Here is a 20748-nt window from a genome sequence, read left to right as displayed (position 1 = left end):
ATTAACTCAGATACGTCCACTGAGCTGAGACCTTCCGCCTCAGCTTCGTATGCAGAACCAGAGTGTAATGAGTCTTCATTCTCCAACGAATCCTCATCTGAAGCATGTGTAGACTGTAAAGATATTGTTTCATGTCTATGTGATTTACTTACCACTGTCCTTTCAGCCTGTTTTTGCTGTGAGGCTGCTGCTTCCCCTGCTGGATGTGATAAACCCCAGGTGGAATGCTGCATGTAAGGGTTAGTAGTGTAACCTAACCCTGGTACAGAAGTTGGAATTATTCGCCTAGCTACACTGGATATTGTCTATAAAAAGGTAGCCCATGGGGGTTCAACTTGCACCTGTGTCCTCCTTGGATTTGTCAAGACTTTGATGAGAGCTAAAACTATGTTTCTGAACCAGATCCTGAGAGGTTAGCCCAGCTTTGACAAACATGATGAGTATTGGTGCTGCTGTGAGTGTATTTTCCTCACCCTTGCCGCTCTTAGACATGATAAATAATCAGACACTTGCACAGTGTACTACACAATTTGTGACTGTAATCACTTAAAATTTTGTTAAAGTGACATAAAATCCGACCCTACCTTGCTTTGCACAAGCATTGAAGATCGGAATAGTCAGAAAAAAACTGACAGAATTTTAGTAAATTCAGCAGTCACAGGTTATACATTAGTATAATCAGCAATAGGAGCACATAGTCAACTACAAATACATTTCAAGTATGTTGGAGAAACCTATTACTGATAGAGCATCAAGCGACTGGAACCGGAAGTGACATTGGGCGCGCACACACAAGGACGCACACGAGGATGGAGCGACAAGGTGCTAGAGCCGTGAGCCGGGGGAGCCAGAAGCCGGCAGCAAGGGGGAAGCCAGCGGCCGGGGAGAGACAATAGTCAGGAGGAAGCAGTGGCCGGAGGGAGCCAGCAGCTGGTGGGGAAGGGAGCCTGCAGCCGGGGAGAACAACTTCTGTGCAGAGATCAGTGGAGCAGATAAGTATTAACTTTCCATATTAGCTTTTCCCACTGTGTTGTATAACTGATTGTCTTCCTTTGTCCATTACTGCATTTTATTGTTGAGTCCCTGTATTTGTACTAAATTTATCCTTATCCTATCCATTTATTTATATATATTTGTTTTTATTTGTTTATTGTCCCTTATTCCTTTATTTTATTTATTTATTATTTATTTGTCAGTGAGACAGTGTCTCTGGCACAGCTGTGTAATCATGATGTGAGTGTGTGTGTGCTGAGTAGTGAGTACTGCTAGCAGCAAGTCTCACAGCTTAACTGCAGTGTAGCAGTGTGGTGGGGTGGGGGAAGGGGGTTGCTACACCAATGAGTCAAGGAGAGGAGGAGTGGTTGGATGGTACTCACACAGCAGGTGGTGAAAAGCTTAAAAATGAGGAGTGGTTGGAAGGTGAAGGAACTAGTAGGTTCAGAAGGGATTAGTGAGGGTAGGGACTCTCAAGGGAAATTGGAGTGGGATCCCACAGGTACCAAACTGGGTAAAGAGCAGCTTTTAGGAAGGAAATAGGTGAGCCAGTCCCTGTGGTTGACCCTTCTCTGCCTCATGTGGGGTGGATCCTTGGACTCTCCAGTTCCTCAGGAGGCTGTGGATTCTTCTTGCCCACTACCTGGTGGTTCTGTGGTCATCTCAGGCCATGAACCTCCCAGATGCCTGGCTTCCAGATAAACATGAAATGGTCATGGAGGTGGTCCTGGGCTCTGTGAAGGAGGAGGTGGAAAAGCAAAGGAAAGTTGTGTCCCTTCTGAAGGGGCAATGGTGGACATTGTGAATGGTGAAGGGAAGGTTTTTGTGGGTGAAGAGGGAGTTATGCCATATATCCCAGAAACATGGGTCCTCAGCCTATATGATGTGCCACCATTAATGTGACTTGTCTTGTCCGACCAAGCTTGATTTATGGGCTTTGTAATTTTTTTAAGCAGGATAAAGGCTGATTTTTTTTATTTCTGCAGTAGACTAGAATAAGCCCAGATAGTCCCACTTCCATTATACCACCTGAAGGTGACGGTCAGTGACCACCGTGCCATCACTTACCTGTATGCTTACACGAAACAGAATGATGGAACACTTACATGGTTTCTTTACATCTTCTGGGGTCCACTCCGAGATTAGACATTATGGCGTAATTACTCAGACGGGAATATAAAACAGAATAAAAAACAAAAGATTTAATGCAATAATTACATGCAAACAAAAGCTTTTATTATGAAATACAGGGGAGTATCCGCACCATATAGATGTAACATACAACAAACCACCGCAGATGGAACCCGGGTGACTCTAATGCACATGGTAATGTACAGGGTATATATAGATAGGATCTTGTATCAGAAAACACTCAGCACTCCTTATCAAGATGAGTGTCTGCAACAAGTTAGGCAAACTAGAAGAAGTGAAAACACGTTCCAATGGCCGCCATATTGTCATGCAGCAATACAGATTGTGGAAACTGGTATTAGACACTCACATTTACATAAAGCACAAGATACAAAATAAACAGCAGAAAAAAGACCTAAGCATTTGGGATGTATTATTTAGGAAGTAAATAGAGGAACATTAATGAAAAGCGTGAGTAACAGTCATCAGTCTGCTTGTGAAGGTCTCTAGAGTGGAGGCCTCTTGGACTGTGCAAGGCAGTACGTTCCATGGTCAGGGCTGCAAAGCTAAAAGTTCAACCCTTAAATGAATGACAGGAGACTCTTGGTACTGCTGGTAACAGTCCATCTGTAGAAGCCAGCAAGCAGGGCAGTAAGGAGGCAGAAGCTGCTTCTAGTACCTTGGACCATGTAATATTGGGCTGGGAAGGTCAGTTAGCCAATTATGAAATAGATTTGTCATCTTACAGGCAGCCGGTGAAGGGAATAGAGAATGGGTGTTATGTGGCAGGAATGAGCTGGTTAGGTAACAGCTTGGCTGCTGCATTCTGTACTAGCTGCAAGCTCTGTAATTCTTTTGCTGGGTGACCCAGGTAGATGGCATTGCAGTAGTCTATGAACTTCTGAGGGAATCAAGTGCTTGATTCTGGCTATGGTCCACAGATGGAAGAATGAGGATTTGTATGTGGCAGATACCTGATGTCTGTGTCAGCCACATACCAGGACAACACAAAGATTCAGCACATGTTCAGTATTTTGCAATTCTGAACACCAAAGCATAAATCCAGATGGTTGGTAAAGCTGTAGTCTTGTCCTTTGTTGGTGAGCTTCTATTATGTTTCACAAAGACTGAGTCATAGCCAACTGGCATCATCCACCCCTGGCGCTCAGCTAGACAACCATTTATTGGTATTAGGTTCTCAGTACATGGAGCAAAAAGCAGGTCATCAGCATAGCAGTGGTAGACCAGGCCATGACGTCTGATTATATCACCCAGTGGTAGCATGTATATTTTATAAAGCATAAGAGATCGGATTCACCCTTGAGGAACATTGCACGACAGTGATAATTATACTCCAGAAGATTGAAATGGTTCTGTACTTTGGTAATGTCTAATATGTTCAACAAGAGCGGATTTATTTCTCTCACAGCATGAAAATGGCTTCTCATCTGTGAAATCGCTGATGTGTAACAAGTTGTGATTTCCATGCAAAACATTTCCCACACTCAGAACAGGAAAACGGCTTCTCACCTGTGTGACTTCTCTGATGTGTAACAAGATTTGATTTCTGTGCAAAACATTTCCCACACTCAGAACAGGAATACGGCCTCTCACCTGTGTGACTTCTCTGATGTGTAACAAGATCTGATTTCCGTGCAAAACATTTCTTACACGCAGAACAGGAAAACGGCTTCTCACCTGTGTGACTTCTCTGATGTATAACAAGATTTGATTTCTGTGCAAAACATTTCCCACACTCAGAACAGGAATACGGCCTCTCACCTGTGTGACTTCTCTGATGTATAACAAGATTTGATTTCTGTGCAAAACATTTCCCACACTCAGAACAGGAATACGACTTCTCACCTGTGTGACTTCTCTGATGTATAACAAGATTTGATTTCTGTGCAAAACATTTCCCACACTCAGAACAGGAATACGACTTCTCACCTGTGTGACTTCTCTGATGTAAAACAAGATGTGATTTTGTTGCAAAACATTTCCCACACTCAGAACAGGAAAATGGCATCTCACCTGTGTGACTTCTCTGATGTATAACAAGATGTGATTTTTTTGCAAAACATCTCCTACACTCAGAACAGGAATATGGCTTCTCACCTGTGTGAGTTCTCTTATGTGTAACAAGAGCTGATTTATATGTAAAACATTTCCCACACTCAGAACATATCAGTGGCCTCTCACCTGCCTTAGCTGGCTGTTGGGTAATAAGCTTTGTGTTCTGTGTAAAACATTTGGCATCTATAGAACAGGGAAACACTGTATCTACTGTCAGAGCTGTAACAGATGCACCAATATCAGAGTGATCAGGAGAACATTTCCCAGGATCAGAGGGATCAGCTGATAGAGCTGGATGTATAATTGGGGTAATGGGGTTAGCTCCTGGAGAATCCTGTCTACTGTCGTTATCGGTTATTTCAGAATCCAGGGATAACATTAGATGTCCTTCTGAGATGTTCTTGCTTGTGTGTCCATCTGCTGGAAATAAAATACATTAATACATAAAATGAGTAGACAAGACCCAGGGTGTTACAGGACACAATATATAATTCTATAACTGACATTTTTTACCTGAAATCATTGCTTTTATGTTTATTAAAAAACAAAAAAGCTAGGATGCTTAGACTGGAGCTTGATCAACACTGAACGCTCATGTGGGATTACTAGAGGTGACATGGACGCTCATGTGGGATTACTAGAGGTGACAAATGCAAAATCATGCACTTGGGTCTCAAAAATCCAAAGGCTAAATATAGTATTAATGGCGCTATACTGAAAACTACTGAGGAGGAAAGGGATCTAGGATTCACTATTTCAGATGACTTAAAGGCAGGTAAGCAATGTAACAAAGCAATGAGGAAGGCTAGTCAGATGCTTGGCTGCATTGGGAGAGGAATCAGCAGCAGAAAGAAAGAAGTAATAATGCCACTGCATAGGTCATTGGTACGGCCTCATCTTGGAGGGGGAGAGCAGGAGTATAATAGGGGCTGATGGCTCCTGATGTATGAGATACACCAGAGTGTGTGGGGAGGAGACTGGTCAGGTCTCTGGGCTGGTAACACACAGTGACATGATGTGAGGGGGAGAGCAGGAGTATAATAGGGGCTGATGGCTCCTGATGGATGAGATACACCAGAGAGTGTGGGGAGGAGACTGGTCAGATCTCTGGGATGGTAACACACAGTGACATGATGTGAGGGGGAGAGCAGGAGTATAATAGGGGCTGATGGCTCCTGATATATGAGATACACCAGAGAGTGTGGGGATAAGACTGGTCAGATCTCTGGGCTGGTAACACACAGTGACATGATGTGAGGGGGAGAGCAGGAGTATAATAGGGGCTGATGGCTGCTGATGTATGAGATACACCAGAGAGAGTGGGGAGGAGACTGGTCAGAACTCTGGGCTGGTAACACACAGTGACATGATGTGAGGGAGGAGCAGGAGTATAATAGGTTCTGATGGCTCCTGATGTATGAGATACACCAGAGAGTGTGGGGAGGAGACTGGTCAAATCTCTGGGCTGGTAACACACAGTGACATGATGTGAGGGGGAGAGCAGGAGTATAATAGAGGCTGATGGCTCCTGATGTATGAGATACACCAGAGAGTGTGGGGAGGAGACTTTTCAGATCTCTGGGCTGGTAACACACAGTGACATGATGTGAGGGGAGAGCAGGAGTATAATAGGGGCTGATGGCTCCTGATGTATGAGATACACTAGAGAGTGTGGGGAGGAGACTGGTCAGATCTCTGGGCTGGTAACACACAGTGACATCATGTGAGGGGGAGAGCAGGAGTATAATAGGGGCTGATGTCTCCTGATGTATGAGATACACCAGAGAGTGTGGGGAGGAGACTGGTCAGATCTCTGGGCTGGTAACACACAGTGACATGATGTGAGGGAGGAGCAGGAGTATAATAGGTGCTGATGGCTCCTGATGTATGAGATACACCAGAGAGTGTGGGGAGGAGACTGGTCAGATCTCTGGGCTGGTAACACACAGTGACATGATGTGAGGGGAGAGCAGGAGTATAATAGGGGCTGATGGCTCCTGATATATGAGATACACCAGAGATAGTGGGGAGAAGACTGGTCAGATCTCTGGGCTGGTAACACACAGTGACATGATGTGAGGGGGAGAGCAGGAGTATAATAGGGGCTGATGGCTGCTGATGTATGAGATACACCAGAGAGTGTGGGAAGGAGACTGGTCAGATCTCTGGGATGGTGACATACAGTGACATGATGTGAGGGGGAGAGCAGGAGTATAATAGGGGCTGATGGCTGCTGATGTATGAGATACACCAGAGAGTGTGGGGAGGAGACTGGTCAGATCTCTGGGCTGGTAACACACGGTGACATGATGTGAGGGGGAGAGCAGGAGTATAATAGGGGCTGATGGCTGCTGATGTATGAGATACACCAGAGAGAGTGGGGAGGAGACTGGTCGGAACTCTGGGCTGGTAACACACAGTGACATGATGTGAGGGGGAGAGCAGGAGTATAATAGGGGCTGATGGCTCCTGATGTATGAGATACACCAGAGTGTGTGGGGAGGAGACTGGTCAGGTCTCTGGGCTGGTAACACACAGTGACATGATGTGAGGGGGAGAGCAGGAGTATAATAGGGGCTGATGGCTCCTGATGTATGAGATACACCAAAGAGTGTGGGGAGGAGACTGGTCAGATCTCTGGGCTGGTAAAACACAGTGACATGATGTGAGGGGAGAGCAGAAGTATAATAGGGGCTGATGGCTCCTGATGTATGATATACACCAGAGAGTGTGGGGAGGAGACTGGTCAGATCTCTGGGATGGTAACACACAGTGACATGATGTGAGGGGGAGAGCAGGAGTATAATAGGGGCTGATGGCTCCTCATATATGAGATACACCAGAGAGAGTGGGGAGAAGACTGGTCAGATCTCTGGGCTGGTAACACACAGTGACATAATGTGAGAGGGAGAGCAGGAGTATAATAGGGGCTGATGGCTGCTGATATATGAGATACACCAGAGAGAGTGGGGAGGAGACTGGTCAGAACTCTGGGCTGGTAACACACAGTGACATGATGTGAGGGAGGAGCAGGAGTATAATAGGGGCTGATGGCTCCTGATGTATGAGATACACCAGAGAGTGTGGGGGAGGAGACTGGTCAGATCTCTGGGCTGGTAACACACAGTGACATAATGTGAAGGGGAGAGCAGGAGTATAATAGGGGCTGATGTCTCCTGATGTATGAGATACACCAGAGAGTGTGGGGAGGAGACTGGTCAGATCTCAGGGCTGGTAACACACAGTGACATGATGTGAAGGGGAGAGCAGAAGTATAATAGGGGCTGATGTCTCCTGATGTATGAGATACACCAGAGAGTGTGGGGAGGAGACTGGTCAGATATCTGGGCTGGTAACACACAGTGACATGATGTGAGGGAGGAGCAGGAGTATAATAGGTGCTGATGGCTCCTGATGTATGAGATACACCAGAGAGTGTGGGGAGGAGACTGGTCAGATCTCTGGGCTGGTAACACACAGTGACATGATGTGAGGGGAGAGCAGGAGTATAATAGGGGCTGATGGCTCCTGATATATGAGATACACCAGAGAGTGTGGGGAGGAGACTGGTCAGATCTCTAGGATGGTAACACACAGTGACATGATGTGAGGGGGAGAGCAGGAGTATAATAGGGGCTGATGGCTCCTGATATATGAGATACACCAGAGAGAGTGGGGAGAAGACTGGTCAGATCTCTGGGCTGGTAACACACAGTGACATGATGTGAGGGGGAGAGCAGGAGTATAATAGGGGCTGATGGCTGCTGATGTATGAGATACATCAGAGAGTGTGGGGAGGAGACTGGTCAGATCTCTGGGATAGTGACATACAGTGACATGATGTGAGGGGGAGAGCAGGAGTATAATAGGGGCTGATGGCTCCTGATGTATGAGATACACCAGAGAGTGTGGGGAGGAGACTGGTCAGATCTCTGGGCTGGTAACACACGGTGACATGATGTGAGGGGGAGAGCAGGAGTATAATAGGGGCTGATGGCTGCTGATGTATGAGATACACCAGAGAGAGTGGGGAGGAGACTGGTCAGAACTCTGGGCTGGTAACACACAGTGACATGATGTGAGGGGAGAGCAGGAGTATAATAGGGGCTGATGGCTCCTGATGTATGAGATACACCAGAGAGTGTGGGGAGGAGACTGGTCAGATCTCTGGGCTGGTAAAACACAGTACATGATGTGAGGGGAGAGCAGAAGTATAATAGGGGCTGATGGCTCCTGATGTATGAGATACACCAGAGAGAGTGGGGAGGAGACTGGTCAGATCTCTGGGCTGGTAACACACAGTGACATGATGTGAGGGGAGAGCAGGAGTATAATAGGGGCTGATGGCTCTTGATGTATGAGATACACCAGAGAGTGTGGAGAGGAGATTGGTCAGATCTCTGCGCTGGTAACACAGTGACATGATGTGAGGAGGAGAGCAGGAGTATAATAGGCGCTGATGGCTCCTGATGTATGAGATACACCAGAGAGTGTGGGGAGGAGACTGGTCAGATCTCTGGGCTGGTAGCACACAGTGAAATGATGTGAGGGGAGAGCAGGAGTATAATAGGGGCTGATGGCTCCTGATGTATGAGATACACCAGAGAGAGTGGGGAGAAGACTGGTCAGGTCTCTGGGCTGGTAACACACAGTGACATGATGTGAGCGGGAGAGCAGGAGTATAATAGGGGCTGATGGCTCCTGATGTACGAGATACACCAGAGAGTGTGGGGAGGAGACTGGTCAGATCTCTGGGCTGGTAAAACACAGTGACATGATGTGAGGGGAGAGCAGAATAATAGGGGCTGATGGCTCCTGATGTATGATATACACCAGAGAGTGTGGGGAGGAGACTGGTCAGATCTCTGGGATGGTAACACACAGTGACATGATGTGAGGGGGAGAGCAGGAGTATAATAGGGGCCGATGGCTCCTGATATATGAGATACACCAGAGAGAGTGGGGAGAAGACTGGCCAGATCTCTGGGCTGGTAACACACAGTGACATGATGTGAGGGAGGAGCAGGAGTATAATAGGTGCTGATGGCTCCTGATGTATGAGATACACCAGAGAGTGTGGGGAGGAGACTGGTCAGATCTCTGGGCTGGTAACACACAGTGACATGATGTGAGGGGAGAGCAGGAGTATAATAGGAGCTGATGGCTCCTGATGTATGAGATACACCAGAGAGTGTGGGGAGGAGACTGGTCAGATCTCTGGGCTGGTAACACACAGTGAAATGATGTGAGGGGAGAGCAGGAGTATAATAGGGGCTGATGGCTCCTGATATATGAGATACACCAGAGAGTGTGGGGAGAAGACTGGTCAGATCTCTGGGCTGGTAACACACAGTGACATGATGTGAGGGGGAGAGCAGGAGTATAATAGGGGCTGAAGGCTGCTGATGTATGAGATACACCAGAGAGTGTGGGGAGGAGACTGGTCAGATCTCTGGGATGGTGACATACAGTGACATGATGTGAGGGGGAGAGCAGGAGTATAATAGGGGCTGATGGCTCCTGATGTATGAGATACACCAGAGAGTGTGGGGAGGAGACTGGTCAGATCTCTGGGCTGGTAACACACGGTGACATGATGTGAGGGGGAGAGCAGGAGTATAATAGGGGCTGATGGCTGCTGATGTATGAGATACACCAGAGAGAGTGGGGAGGAGACTGGTCAGAACTCTGGGCTGGTAACACACAGTGACATGATGCGAGGGGGAGAGCAGGAGTATAATAGGGGCTGATGGCTCCTGATGTATGAGATACACCAGAGTGTGTGGGGAGGAGACTGGTCAGGTCTCTGGGCTGGTAACACACAGTGACATGATGTGAGGGGGAGAGCAGGAGTATAATAGGGGCTGATGGCTCCTGATGTATGAGATACACCAGAGAGAGTGGGGAGGAGACTGGTCAGAACTCTGGGCTGGTAACACACAGTGACATGATGTGAGGGGGAGAGCAGGAGTATAATAGGGGCTGATGGCTCCTGATGTATGAGATACACCAGAGTGTGTGAGGAGGAGACTGGTCAGGTCTCTGGGCTGGTAACACACAGTGACATGATGTGAGGGGGAGAGCAGGAGTATAATAGGGGCTGATGGCTCCTGATGTATGAGATACACCAGAGAGTGTGGGGAGGAGACTGGTCAGATCTCTGGGCTGGTAAAACAGAGTGACATGATGTGAGGGGGAGAGCAGGAGTATAATAGGGGCTGATGGCTGCTGATGTATGAGATACATCAGAGAGTGTGGGGAGGAGACTGGTCAGATCTCTGGGATGGTGACACACAGTGACATGATGTGAGGGGAGAGCAGGAGTATAATAGGGGCTGATGGCTCCTGATATATGAGATACACCAGAGAGTGTGAGGAGGAGACTGGTCAGATCTCTAGGATGGTAACACACAGTGACATGATGTGAGGGAGGAGCAGGAGTATAATAGGTGCTGATGGCTCCTGATGTATGAGATACACCAGAGAGTGTGGGGAGGAGACTGGTCAGATCTCTGGGCTGGTAAAACAGAGTGACATGATGTGAGGGGAGAGCAGAAGTATAATAGGGGCTGATGGCTCCTGATGTATGATATACACCAGAGAGTGTGGGGAGGAGACTGGTCAGATCTCTGGGATGGTAACACACAGTGACATGATGTGAGGGGGAGAGCAGGAGTATAATAGGGGCTGATGGCTCCTGATATATGAGATACACCAGAGAGACTGGAGAGAAGACTGGTCAGATCTCTGGGCTGGTAACACACAGTGACATGATGTGAGGGGGAGAGCAGGAGTATAATAGGGGCTGATGGCTGCTGATGTATGAGATACACCAGAGAGAGTGGGGAGGAGACTGGTCAGATCTCTGGGCTGGTAACACACAGTGACATGATGTGAGGGGAGAGCAGGAGTATAATAAGGGCTGATGGCTCCTGATGTATGAGATACACCAGAGAGTGTGGAGAGGAGATTGGTCAGATCTCTGGGCTGGTAGCACACAGTGAAATGATGTGAGGGGAGAGCAGGAGTATAATAGGGGCTGATGGCTCCTGATGGATGAGATACACCAGAGAGTGTGGGGAGGAGACTGGCCAGATCTCTGGGCTGGTAACACACAGTGACATGATGTGAGGGACGAGCAGGAGTATAATAGGGGCTGATGGCTGCTGATGGATGAGATACACCAGAGAGTGTGGGGAGGAGACTGGTCAGATCTCTGGGCTGGTAAAACAGAGTGACATGATGTGAGGGGAGAGCAGAAGTATAATAGGGGCTGATGGCTCCTGATGTATGATATACACCAGAGAGTGTGGGGAGGAGACTGGTCAGATCTCTGGGATGGTAACACACAGTGACATGATGTGAGGGGGAGAGCAGGAGTATAATAGGGGCTGATGGCTCCTGATATATGAGATACACCAGAGAGACTGGAGAGAAGACTGGTCAGATCTCTGGGCTGGTAACACACAGTGACATGATGTGAGGGGGAGAGCAGGAGTATAATAGGGGCTGATGGCTGCTGATGTATGAGATACACCAGAGAGAGTGGGGAGGAGACTGGCCAGATCTCTGGGCTGGTAACACACAGTGACATGATGTGAGGGACGAGCAGGAGTATAATAGGGGCTGATGGCTGCTGATGGATGAGATACACCAGAGAGTGTGGGGAGGAGACTGGTCAGATCTCTGGGCTGGTAAAACAGAGTGACATGATGTGAGGGGAGAGCAGAAGTATAATAGGGGCTGATGGCTGCTGATGTATGAGATACACCAGAGAGTGTGGGGAGGAGACTGGTCAGATCTCTGGGCTGGTAACACACAGTGACATGATGTGAGGGGGAGAGCAGAAGTATAATAGGGGCTGATGTCTCCTGATGTATGAGATACACCAGAGAGTGTGGGGAGGAGACTGGTCAGATCTCTGGGCTGGTAACACACAGTGACATGATGTGAGGGAGGAGCAGGAGTATAATAGGTGCTGATGGCTCCTGATGTATGAGATACACCAGAGAGTGTGGGGAGGAGACTGGTCAGATCTCTGGGCTGGTAACACACAGTGACATGATGTGAGGGGAGAGCAGGAGTATAATAGGGGCTGATGGCTCCTGATATATGAGATACACCAGAGAGTGTGGGGAGGAGACTGGTCAGATCTCTAGGATGGTAACACACAGTGACATGATGTGAGGGGGAGAGCAGGAGTATAATAGGGGCTGATGGCTCCTGATATATGAGATACACCAGAGAGAGTGGGGAGAAGACTGGTCAGATCTCTGGGCTGGTAACACACAGTGACATGATGTGAGGGGGAGAGCAGGAGTATAATAGGGGCTGATGGCTGCTGATGTATGAGATACACCAGAGAGTGTGGGGAGGAGACTGGTCAGATCTCTGGGATGGTGACATACAGTGACATGATGTGAGGGGGAGAGCAGGAGTATAATAGGGGCTGATGGCTCCTGATGTATGAGATACACCAGAGAGTGTGGGGAGGAGACTGGTCAGATCTCTGGGCTGGTAACACACGGTGACATGATGTGAGGGGGAGATCAAGAGTATAATAGGGGCTGATGGCTGCTGATGTATGAGATACACCAGAGAGAGTGGGGAGGAGACTGGTCAGAACTCTGGGCTGGTAACACACAGTGACATGATGTGAGGGGGAGAGCAGGAGTATAATAGGGGCTGATGGCTCCTGATGTATGAGATACACCAGAGAGTGTGGGGAGGAGACTGGTCAGATCTCTGGGCTGGTAAAACACAGTACATGATGTGAGGGGAGAGCAGAAGTATAATAGGGGCTGATGGCTCCTGATGTATGATATACACCAGAGAGTGTGGGGAGGAGACTGGTCAGATCTCTGGGATGGTAACACACAGTGACATGATGTGAGGGGGAGAGCAGGAGTATAATAGGGGCTGATGGCTCCTGATATATGAGATACACCAGAGAGTGTGGGGAGGAGACTGGTCAGATCTCTGGGATGGTAACACACAGTGACATGATGTGAGGGGGAGAGCAGGAGTATAATAGGGGCTGATGGCTGCTGATGTATGAGATACACCAGAGAGAGTGGGGAGGAGACTGGTCAGATCTCTGGGCTGGTAACACACAGTGACATGATGTGACGGGAGAGCAGGAGTATAATAGGGGCTGATGGCTCTTGATGTATGAGATACACCAGAGAGTGTGGAGAGGAGATTGGTCAGATCTCTGGGCTGGTAACACACAGTGAAATGATGTGAGGGGAGAGCAGGAGTATAATAGGGGCTGATGGCTCCTGATGTATGAGATACACCAGAGAAAGTGGGGAGAAGACTGGTCAGGTCTCTGGGCTGGTAACACACAGTGACATGATGTGAGCGGGAGAGCAGGAGTATAATAGGGGCTGATGGCTCCTGATGGACGAGATACACCAGAGAGTGTGGGGAGGAGACTGGTCAGATCTCTGGGCTGGTAAAACACAGTGACATGATGTGAGGGGAGAGCAGAATAATAGGGGCTGATGGCTCCTGATGTATGATATACACCAGAGAGTGTGGGGAGGAGACTGGTCAGATCTCTGGGATGGTAACACACAGTGACATGATGTGAGGGGGAGAGCAGGAGTATAATAGGGGCCGATGGCTCCTGATATATGAGATACACCAGAGAGAGTGGGGAGAAGACTGACCAGATCTCTGGGCTGGTAACACACAGTGACATGATGTGAGGGAGGAGCAGGGGTATAATAGGTGCTGATGGCTCCTGATGTATGAGATACACCAGAGAGTGTGGGGAGGAGACTGGTCAGATCTCTGGGCTGGTAACACACAGTGACATGATGTGAGGGGAGAGCAGGAGTATAATAGGAGCTGATGGCTCCTGATGTATGAGATACACCAGAGAGTGTGGGGAGGAGACTGGTCAGATCTCTGGGCTGGTAACACACAGTGACATGATGTGAGGGGAGAGCAGGAGTATAATAGGGGCTGATGGCTTCTGATGGATGAGATACACCAGAGTGTGTGAGGAGGAGACTGGTCAGGTCTCTGGGCTGGTAACACACAGTGACATGATGTGAGGGGGAGAGCAGGAGTATAATAGGGGCTGATGGCTCCTGATGTATGAGATACACCAGAGAGTGTGGGGAGGAGACTGGTCAGATCTCTGGGCTGGTAAAACAGAGTGACATGATGTGAGGGGAGAGCAGAAGTATAATAGGGGCTGATGGCTCCTGATGTATGATATACACCAGAGAGTGTGGGGAGGAGACTGGTCAGATCTCTGGGATGGTAACACACAGTGACATGATGTGAGGGGGAGAGCAGGAGTATAATAGGGGCTGATGGCTCCTGATATATGAGATACACCAGAGAGACTGGAGAGAAGACTGGTCAGATCTCTGGGCTGGTAACACACAGTGACATGATGTGAGGGGGAGAGCAGGAGTATAATAGGGGCTGATGGCTGCTGATGTATGAGATACACCAGAGTGTGTGGGGAGGAGACTGGTCAGATCTCTGGGCTGGTAACACACAGTGACATGATGTGAGGGGAGAGCAGGAGTATAATAAGGGCTGATGGCTCCTGATGTATGAGATACACCAGAGAGTGTGGAGAGGAGATTGGTCAGATCTCTGGGCTGGTAGCACACAGTGAAATGATGTGAGGGGAGAGCAGGAGTATAATAGGGGCTGATGGCTCCTGATGGATGAGATACACCAGAGAGTGTGGGGAGGAGACTGGCCAGATCTCTGGGCTGGTAACACACAGTGACATGATGTGAGGGACGAGCAGGAGTATAATAGGGGCTGATGGCTGCTGATGGATGAGATACACCAGAGAGTGTGGGGAGGAGACTGGTCAGATCTCTGGGCTGGTAAAACAGAGTGACATGATGTGAGTGGAGAGCAGAAGTATAATAGGGGCTGATGGCTCCTGATGTATGATATACACCAGAGAGTGTGGGGAGGAGACTGGTCAGATCTCTGGGATGGTAACACACAGTGACATGATGTGAGGGGGAGAGCAGGAGTATAATAGGGGCTGATGGCTCCTGATATATGAGATACACCAGAGAGACTGGAGAGAAGACTGGTCAGATCTCTGGGCTGGTAACACACAGTGACATGATGTGAGGGGGAGAGCAGGAGTATAATAGGGGCTGATGGCTGCTGATGTATGAGATACACCAGAGAGAGTGGGGAGGAGACTGGTCAGATCTCTGGGCTGGTAACACACAGTGACATGATGTGAGGGGAGAGCAGGAGTATAATAAGGGCTGATGGCTCCTGATGTATGAGATACACCAGAGAGTGTGGAGAGGAGATTAGTCAGATCTCTGGGCTGGTAGCACACAGTGAAATGATGTGAGGGGAGAGCAGGAGTATAATAGGGGCTGATGGCTCCTGATGGATGAGATACACCAGAGAGTGTGGGGAGGAGACTGGCCAGATCTCTGGGCTGGTAACACACAGTGACATGATGTGAGGGACGAGCAGGAGTATAATAGGGGCTGATGGCTGCTGATGGATGAGATACACCAGAGAGTGTGGGGAGGAGACTGGTCAGATCTCTGGGCTGGTAAAACAGAGTGACATGATGTGAGGAGGAGAGCAGGCGTATAATAGGGGCTGATGGCTCCTGATATATGAGATACACCAGAGAGTGTGGGGAGGAGACTGGTCAGATCTCTGGGCTGGTAACACACAGTGACATGATGTGAGGAGGAGAGCAGGAGTATAATAGGGGCTGATGGCTCCTGATGTATGAGATACACCAGAGAGTGTGGGGAGGAGACTGGTCAGATCTCTGGGCTGGTAACACACAGTGACATGATGTGAGGAGGAGAGCAGGAGTATAATAGGGGCTGATGTCTCCTGATGTATGAGATACACCAGAGAGTGTGGGGAGGAGACTGGTCAGATCTCTGGGCTGGTAACACACAGTGACATGATGTGAGGGGGAGAGCAGGAGTATAATAGGGGCTGATGGCTCCTGATGTATGAGATACACCAGAGAGTGTGGGGAGGAGACTGGTCAGATCTCTGGGCTGGTAACACACAGTGACATGATGTGAGGGGAGAGCAGAAGTATAATAGGGGCTGATGGCTGCTGATGTATGAGATACACCAGAGAGTGTGGGGAGGAGACTGGTCAGATCTCTGGGCTGGTAACACACAGTGACATGATGTGAGGGGGAGAGCAGGAGTATAATAGGGGCTGATGGCTCCTGATGGATGAGATACACCAGAGAGTGTGGGGAGGAGACTGGCCAGATCTCTGGGCTGGTAACACACAGTGACATGATGTGAGGGACGAGCAGGAGTATAATAGGGGCTGATGGCTGCTGATGGATGAGATACACCAGAGAGTGTGGGGAGGAGACTGGTCAGATCTCTGGGCTGGTAAAACAGAGTGACATGATGTGAGGGGAGAGCAGAAGTATAATAGGGGCTGATGGCTCCTGATGTATGATATACACCAGAGAGTGTGGGGAGGAGACTGGTCAGATCTCTGGGATGGTAACACACAGTGACATGATGTGAGGGGGAGAGCAGGAGTATAATAGGGGCTGATGGCTCCTGATATATGAGATACACCAGAGAGACTGGAGAGAAGACTAGTCAGATCTCTGGGCTGGTAACACACAGTGACATGATGTGAGGGGGAGAGCAGGAGTATAATAGGGGCTGATGGCTGCTGATGTATGAGATACACCAGAGAGAGTGGGGAGGAGACTGGTCAGATCTCTGGGCTGGTAACACACAGTGACATGATGTGAGGGGAGAGCAGGAGTATAATAAGGGCTGATGGCTCCTGATGTATGAGATACACCAGAGAGTGTGGAGAGGAGATTGGTCAGATCTCTGGGCTGGTAGTACACAGTGAAATGATGTGAGGGGAGAGCAGGAGTATAATAAGGGCTGATGGCTCCTGATGTATGAGATACACCAGAGAGTGTGGAGAGGAGATTGGTCAGATCTCTGGGCTGATAGTACACAGTGAAATGATGTGAGGGGAGAGCAGGAGTATAATAGGGGCTGATGGCTCCTGATGGATGAGATACACCAGAGTGTGTGGGGAGGAGACTGGTCAGATCTTTGGGATGGTGACATACAGTGACATGATGTGAGGGGGAGAGCAGGAGTATAATAGGGGCTGATGGCTGCTGATGTATGAGATACACCAGAGAGTGTGGGGAGGAGACTGGTCAGAACTCTGGGCTGGTAACACACAGTGACATGATGTGAGGGGGAGAGCAGGAGTATAATAGGGGCTGATGGCTCCTGATGTATGAGATACACCAGAGTGTGTGGGGAGGAGACTGGTCAGGTCTCTGGGCTGGTAACACACAGTGACATGAAGTGAGGGGGAGAGCAGGAGTATAATAGGGGCTGATGGCTCCTGATGTATGAGATACACCAGAGAGTGTGGGGAGGAGACTGGTCAGATCTCTGGGCTGGTAACACACAGTGACATGATGTGAGGGGAGAGCAGAAGTATAATAGGGGCTGATGGCTCCTGATGTATGAGATACACCAGAGTGTGTGGGGAGGAGACTGGTCAGATCTCTGGGCTGGTAACACACGGTGACATGATGTGAGGGGGAGAGCAGGAGTATAATAGGGGCTGATGGCTGCTGATGTATGAGATACACCAGAGAGAGTGGGGAGGAGACTGGTCAGAACTCTGGGCTGGTAACACACAGTGACATGATGTGAGGGGGAGAGCAGGAGTATAATAGGGGCTGATGGCTCCTGATGTATGAGATACACCAGAGTGTGTGGGGAGGAGACTGGTCAGGTCTCTGGGCTGGTAACACACAGTGACATGAAGTGAGGGGGAGAGCAGGAGTATAATAGGGGCTGATGGCTCCTGATGTATGAGATACACCAGAGAGTGTGGGGAGGAGACTGGTCAGATCTCTGGGCTGGTAACACACAGTGACATGATGTGAGGGGAGAGCAGAAGTATAATAGGGGCTGATGGCTCCTGATGTATGAGATACACCAGAGTGTGTGGGGAGGAGACTGGTCAGATCTCTGGGCTGGTAACACACGGTGACATGATGTGAGGGGGAGAGCAGGAGTATAATAGGGGCTGATGGCTGCTGATGTATGAGATACACCAGAGAGAGTGGGGAGGAGACTGGTCAGAACTCTGGGCTGGTAACACACGGTGACATGATGTGAGGGGGAGAGCAGGAGTATAATAGGGGCTGATGGCTGCTGATGTATGAGATACACCAGAGAGTGTGGGGAGGAGACTGGTCAGATCTCTGGGCTGGTGACACACAGTGACATGATGTGAGGGGGAGAGCAGGAGTATAATAGGGGCTGATGGCTCCTGATGTATGAGATACACCAGAGTGTGTGGGGAGGAGACTGGTCAGATCTCTGGGCTGGTAACACACAGTGACATGATGTGAGGGAGGAGCAGGAGTATAATAGGTGCTGATGGCTCCTGATGTATGAGATACACCAGAGAGAGTGGGGAGAAGACTGGTCAGATCTCTGGGCTGGTAACACACAGTGACATGATGTGAGGGGGAGAGCAGGAGTATAATAGGGGCTGATGTCTCCTGATGAATGAGATACACCAGAGAGTGTGGGGAGGAGACTGGTCAGAACTCTGGGCTGGTAACACACAGTGACATAATTTGAGGAGGAGAGCAGGAGTTTAATAGGGGCTGATGGCTGCTGATGTATGAGATACACCAGAGAGTGTGGGGAGGAGTCTGGTCAGATCTCTGGGATGGTGATATACAGTGACATGATGTGAGGGGGAGAGCAGGAGTATAATAGGGGCTGATGGCTCCTGATATATGAGATACACCAGAGAGAGTGGGGAGAAGACTGGTCAGATCTCTGGGCTGGTAACACACAGTGACATGATGTGAGGGGGAGAGCAGGAGTATAATAGGGGCTGATGGCTGCTGATGTATGAGATACACCAGAGAGTGTGGGGAGGAGACTGGTCAGATCTCTGGGATGGTGACATACAGTGACATGATGTGAGGGGGAGAGCAGGAGTATAATAGGGGCTGATGGCTCCTGATGTATGAGATACACCAGAGAGTGTGGGGAGGAGACTGGTCAGATCTCTGGGCTGGTAACACACGGTGACATGATGTGAGGGGGAGAGCAGGAGTATAATAGGGGCTTATGGCTGCTGATGTATGAGATACACCAGAGAGAGTGGGGAGGAGACTGGTCAGATCTCTGGGCTGGTAACACACAGTGACATGATGTGAGGGGAGAGCAGGAGTATAATAGGTGCTGATGGCTCCTGATGTATGAGATACACTAGAGAGTGTGGGGAGGAGACTGGTCAGAACTCTGGGCTGGTAACACACACTGACATGATGTGAGGGGGAGGCAGGATTATAATAGGGGCTGATGGCTCCTGATGTATGATATACACCAGAGAGTGTGGGGAGGAGACTGGTCAGATCTCTGGGATGGTAACACACAGTGACATGATGTGAGGGGAGAGCAGGAGTATAATAGAGGCTGATGGCTCCTGATATACGAGATACACCAGAGAGAGTGGGGAGAAGACTGGTCAGATCTCTGGGCTGGTAACACACAGTGACATGATGTGAGGGGGACAGCAGGAGTATAATAGGGGCTGATGGCTGCTGATGTATGAGATACACCAGAGAGTGTGGGGAGGAGACTGGTCAGATCTTTGGGATGGTGACATACAGTGACATGATGTGAGGGGGAGAGCAGGAGTATAATAGGGGCTGATGGCTGCTGATGTATGAGATACACCAGAGAGTGTGGGGAGGAGACTGGTCAGAACTCTGGGCTGGTAACACACAGTGACATGATGTGAGGGGGAGAGCAGGAGTATAATAGGGGCTGATGGCTCCTGATGTATGAGATACACCAGAGTGTGTGGGGAGGAGACTGGTCAGGTCTCTGGGCTGGTAACACACAGTGACATGAAGTGAGGGGGAGAGCAGGAGTATAATAGGGGCTGATGGCTCCTGATGTATGAGATACACCAGAGAGTGTGGGGAGGAGACTGGTCAGATCTCTGGGCTGGTAACACACAGTGACATGATGTGAGGGGAGAGCAGAAGTATAATAGGGGCTGATGGCTCCTGATGTATGAGATACACCTGAGTGTGTGGGGAGGAGACTGGTCAGATCCCTGGGCTGGTAACACACGGTGACATGATGTGAGGGGGAGAGCAGGAGTATAATAGGGGCTGATGGCTGCTGATGTATGAGATACACCAGAGAGAGTGGGGAGGAGACTGGTCAGAACTCTGGGCTGGTAACACACGGTGACATGATGTGAGGGGGAGAGCAGGAGTATAATAGGGGCTGATGGCTGCTGATGTATGAGATACACCAGAGAGTGTTGGGAGGAGACTGGTCAGATATCTGGGCTGGTAACACACAGTGACATGATGTGAGGGGGAGAGCAGGAGTATAATAGGGGCTGATGGCTCCTGATGGATGAGATACACCAGAGAGTGTGGGAAGGAGACTGGCCAGATCTCTGGGCTGGTAACACACAGTGACATGATGTGAGGGACGAGCAGGAGT

General features: G+C 49.3%; 1 protein-coding gene across 5 annotated transcripts in view; it reads right to left on the bottom strand.

Annotated features, from left to right (window-relative positions):
* Positions 1-399: 399 nt before the first annotated feature.
* Positions 400-20748, bottom strand: part of LOC134984865 (oocyte zinc finger protein XlCOF6.1-like) — a 36884-nt gene continuing 16535 nt past the window's right edge. For 4 of the 5 annotated variants that reach the window (XM_063950340.1, XM_063950339.1, XM_063950341.1 and 1 more), the window contains exon 6: positions 400-4620. In XM_063950340.1, coding sequence (XP_063806410.1) covers positions 3569-4620 — 1052 coding nt within the window. In that variant the 3' untranslated portion in view covers positions 400-3568. The remainder of the gene's footprint in view (positions 4621-20748) is intronic. The other variant, XM_063950342.1, reaches the window with a different exon arrangement.

The sequence above is a fragment of the Pseudophryne corroboree genome, assembly GCF_028390025.1.
Source record: "Pseudophryne corroboree isolate aPseCor3 chromosome 3 unlocalized genomic scaffold, aPseCor3.hap2 SUPER_3_unloc_9, whole genome shotgun sequence".
Classification (NCBI taxonomy): domain Eukaryota; kingdom Metazoa; phylum Chordata; class Amphibia; order Anura; family Myobatrachidae; genus Pseudophryne; species Pseudophryne corroboree.
The sequence above is the reverse complement of the archived record's forward strand: the minus strand, read 5'-3'. Positions and strand labels throughout refer to the sequence as shown.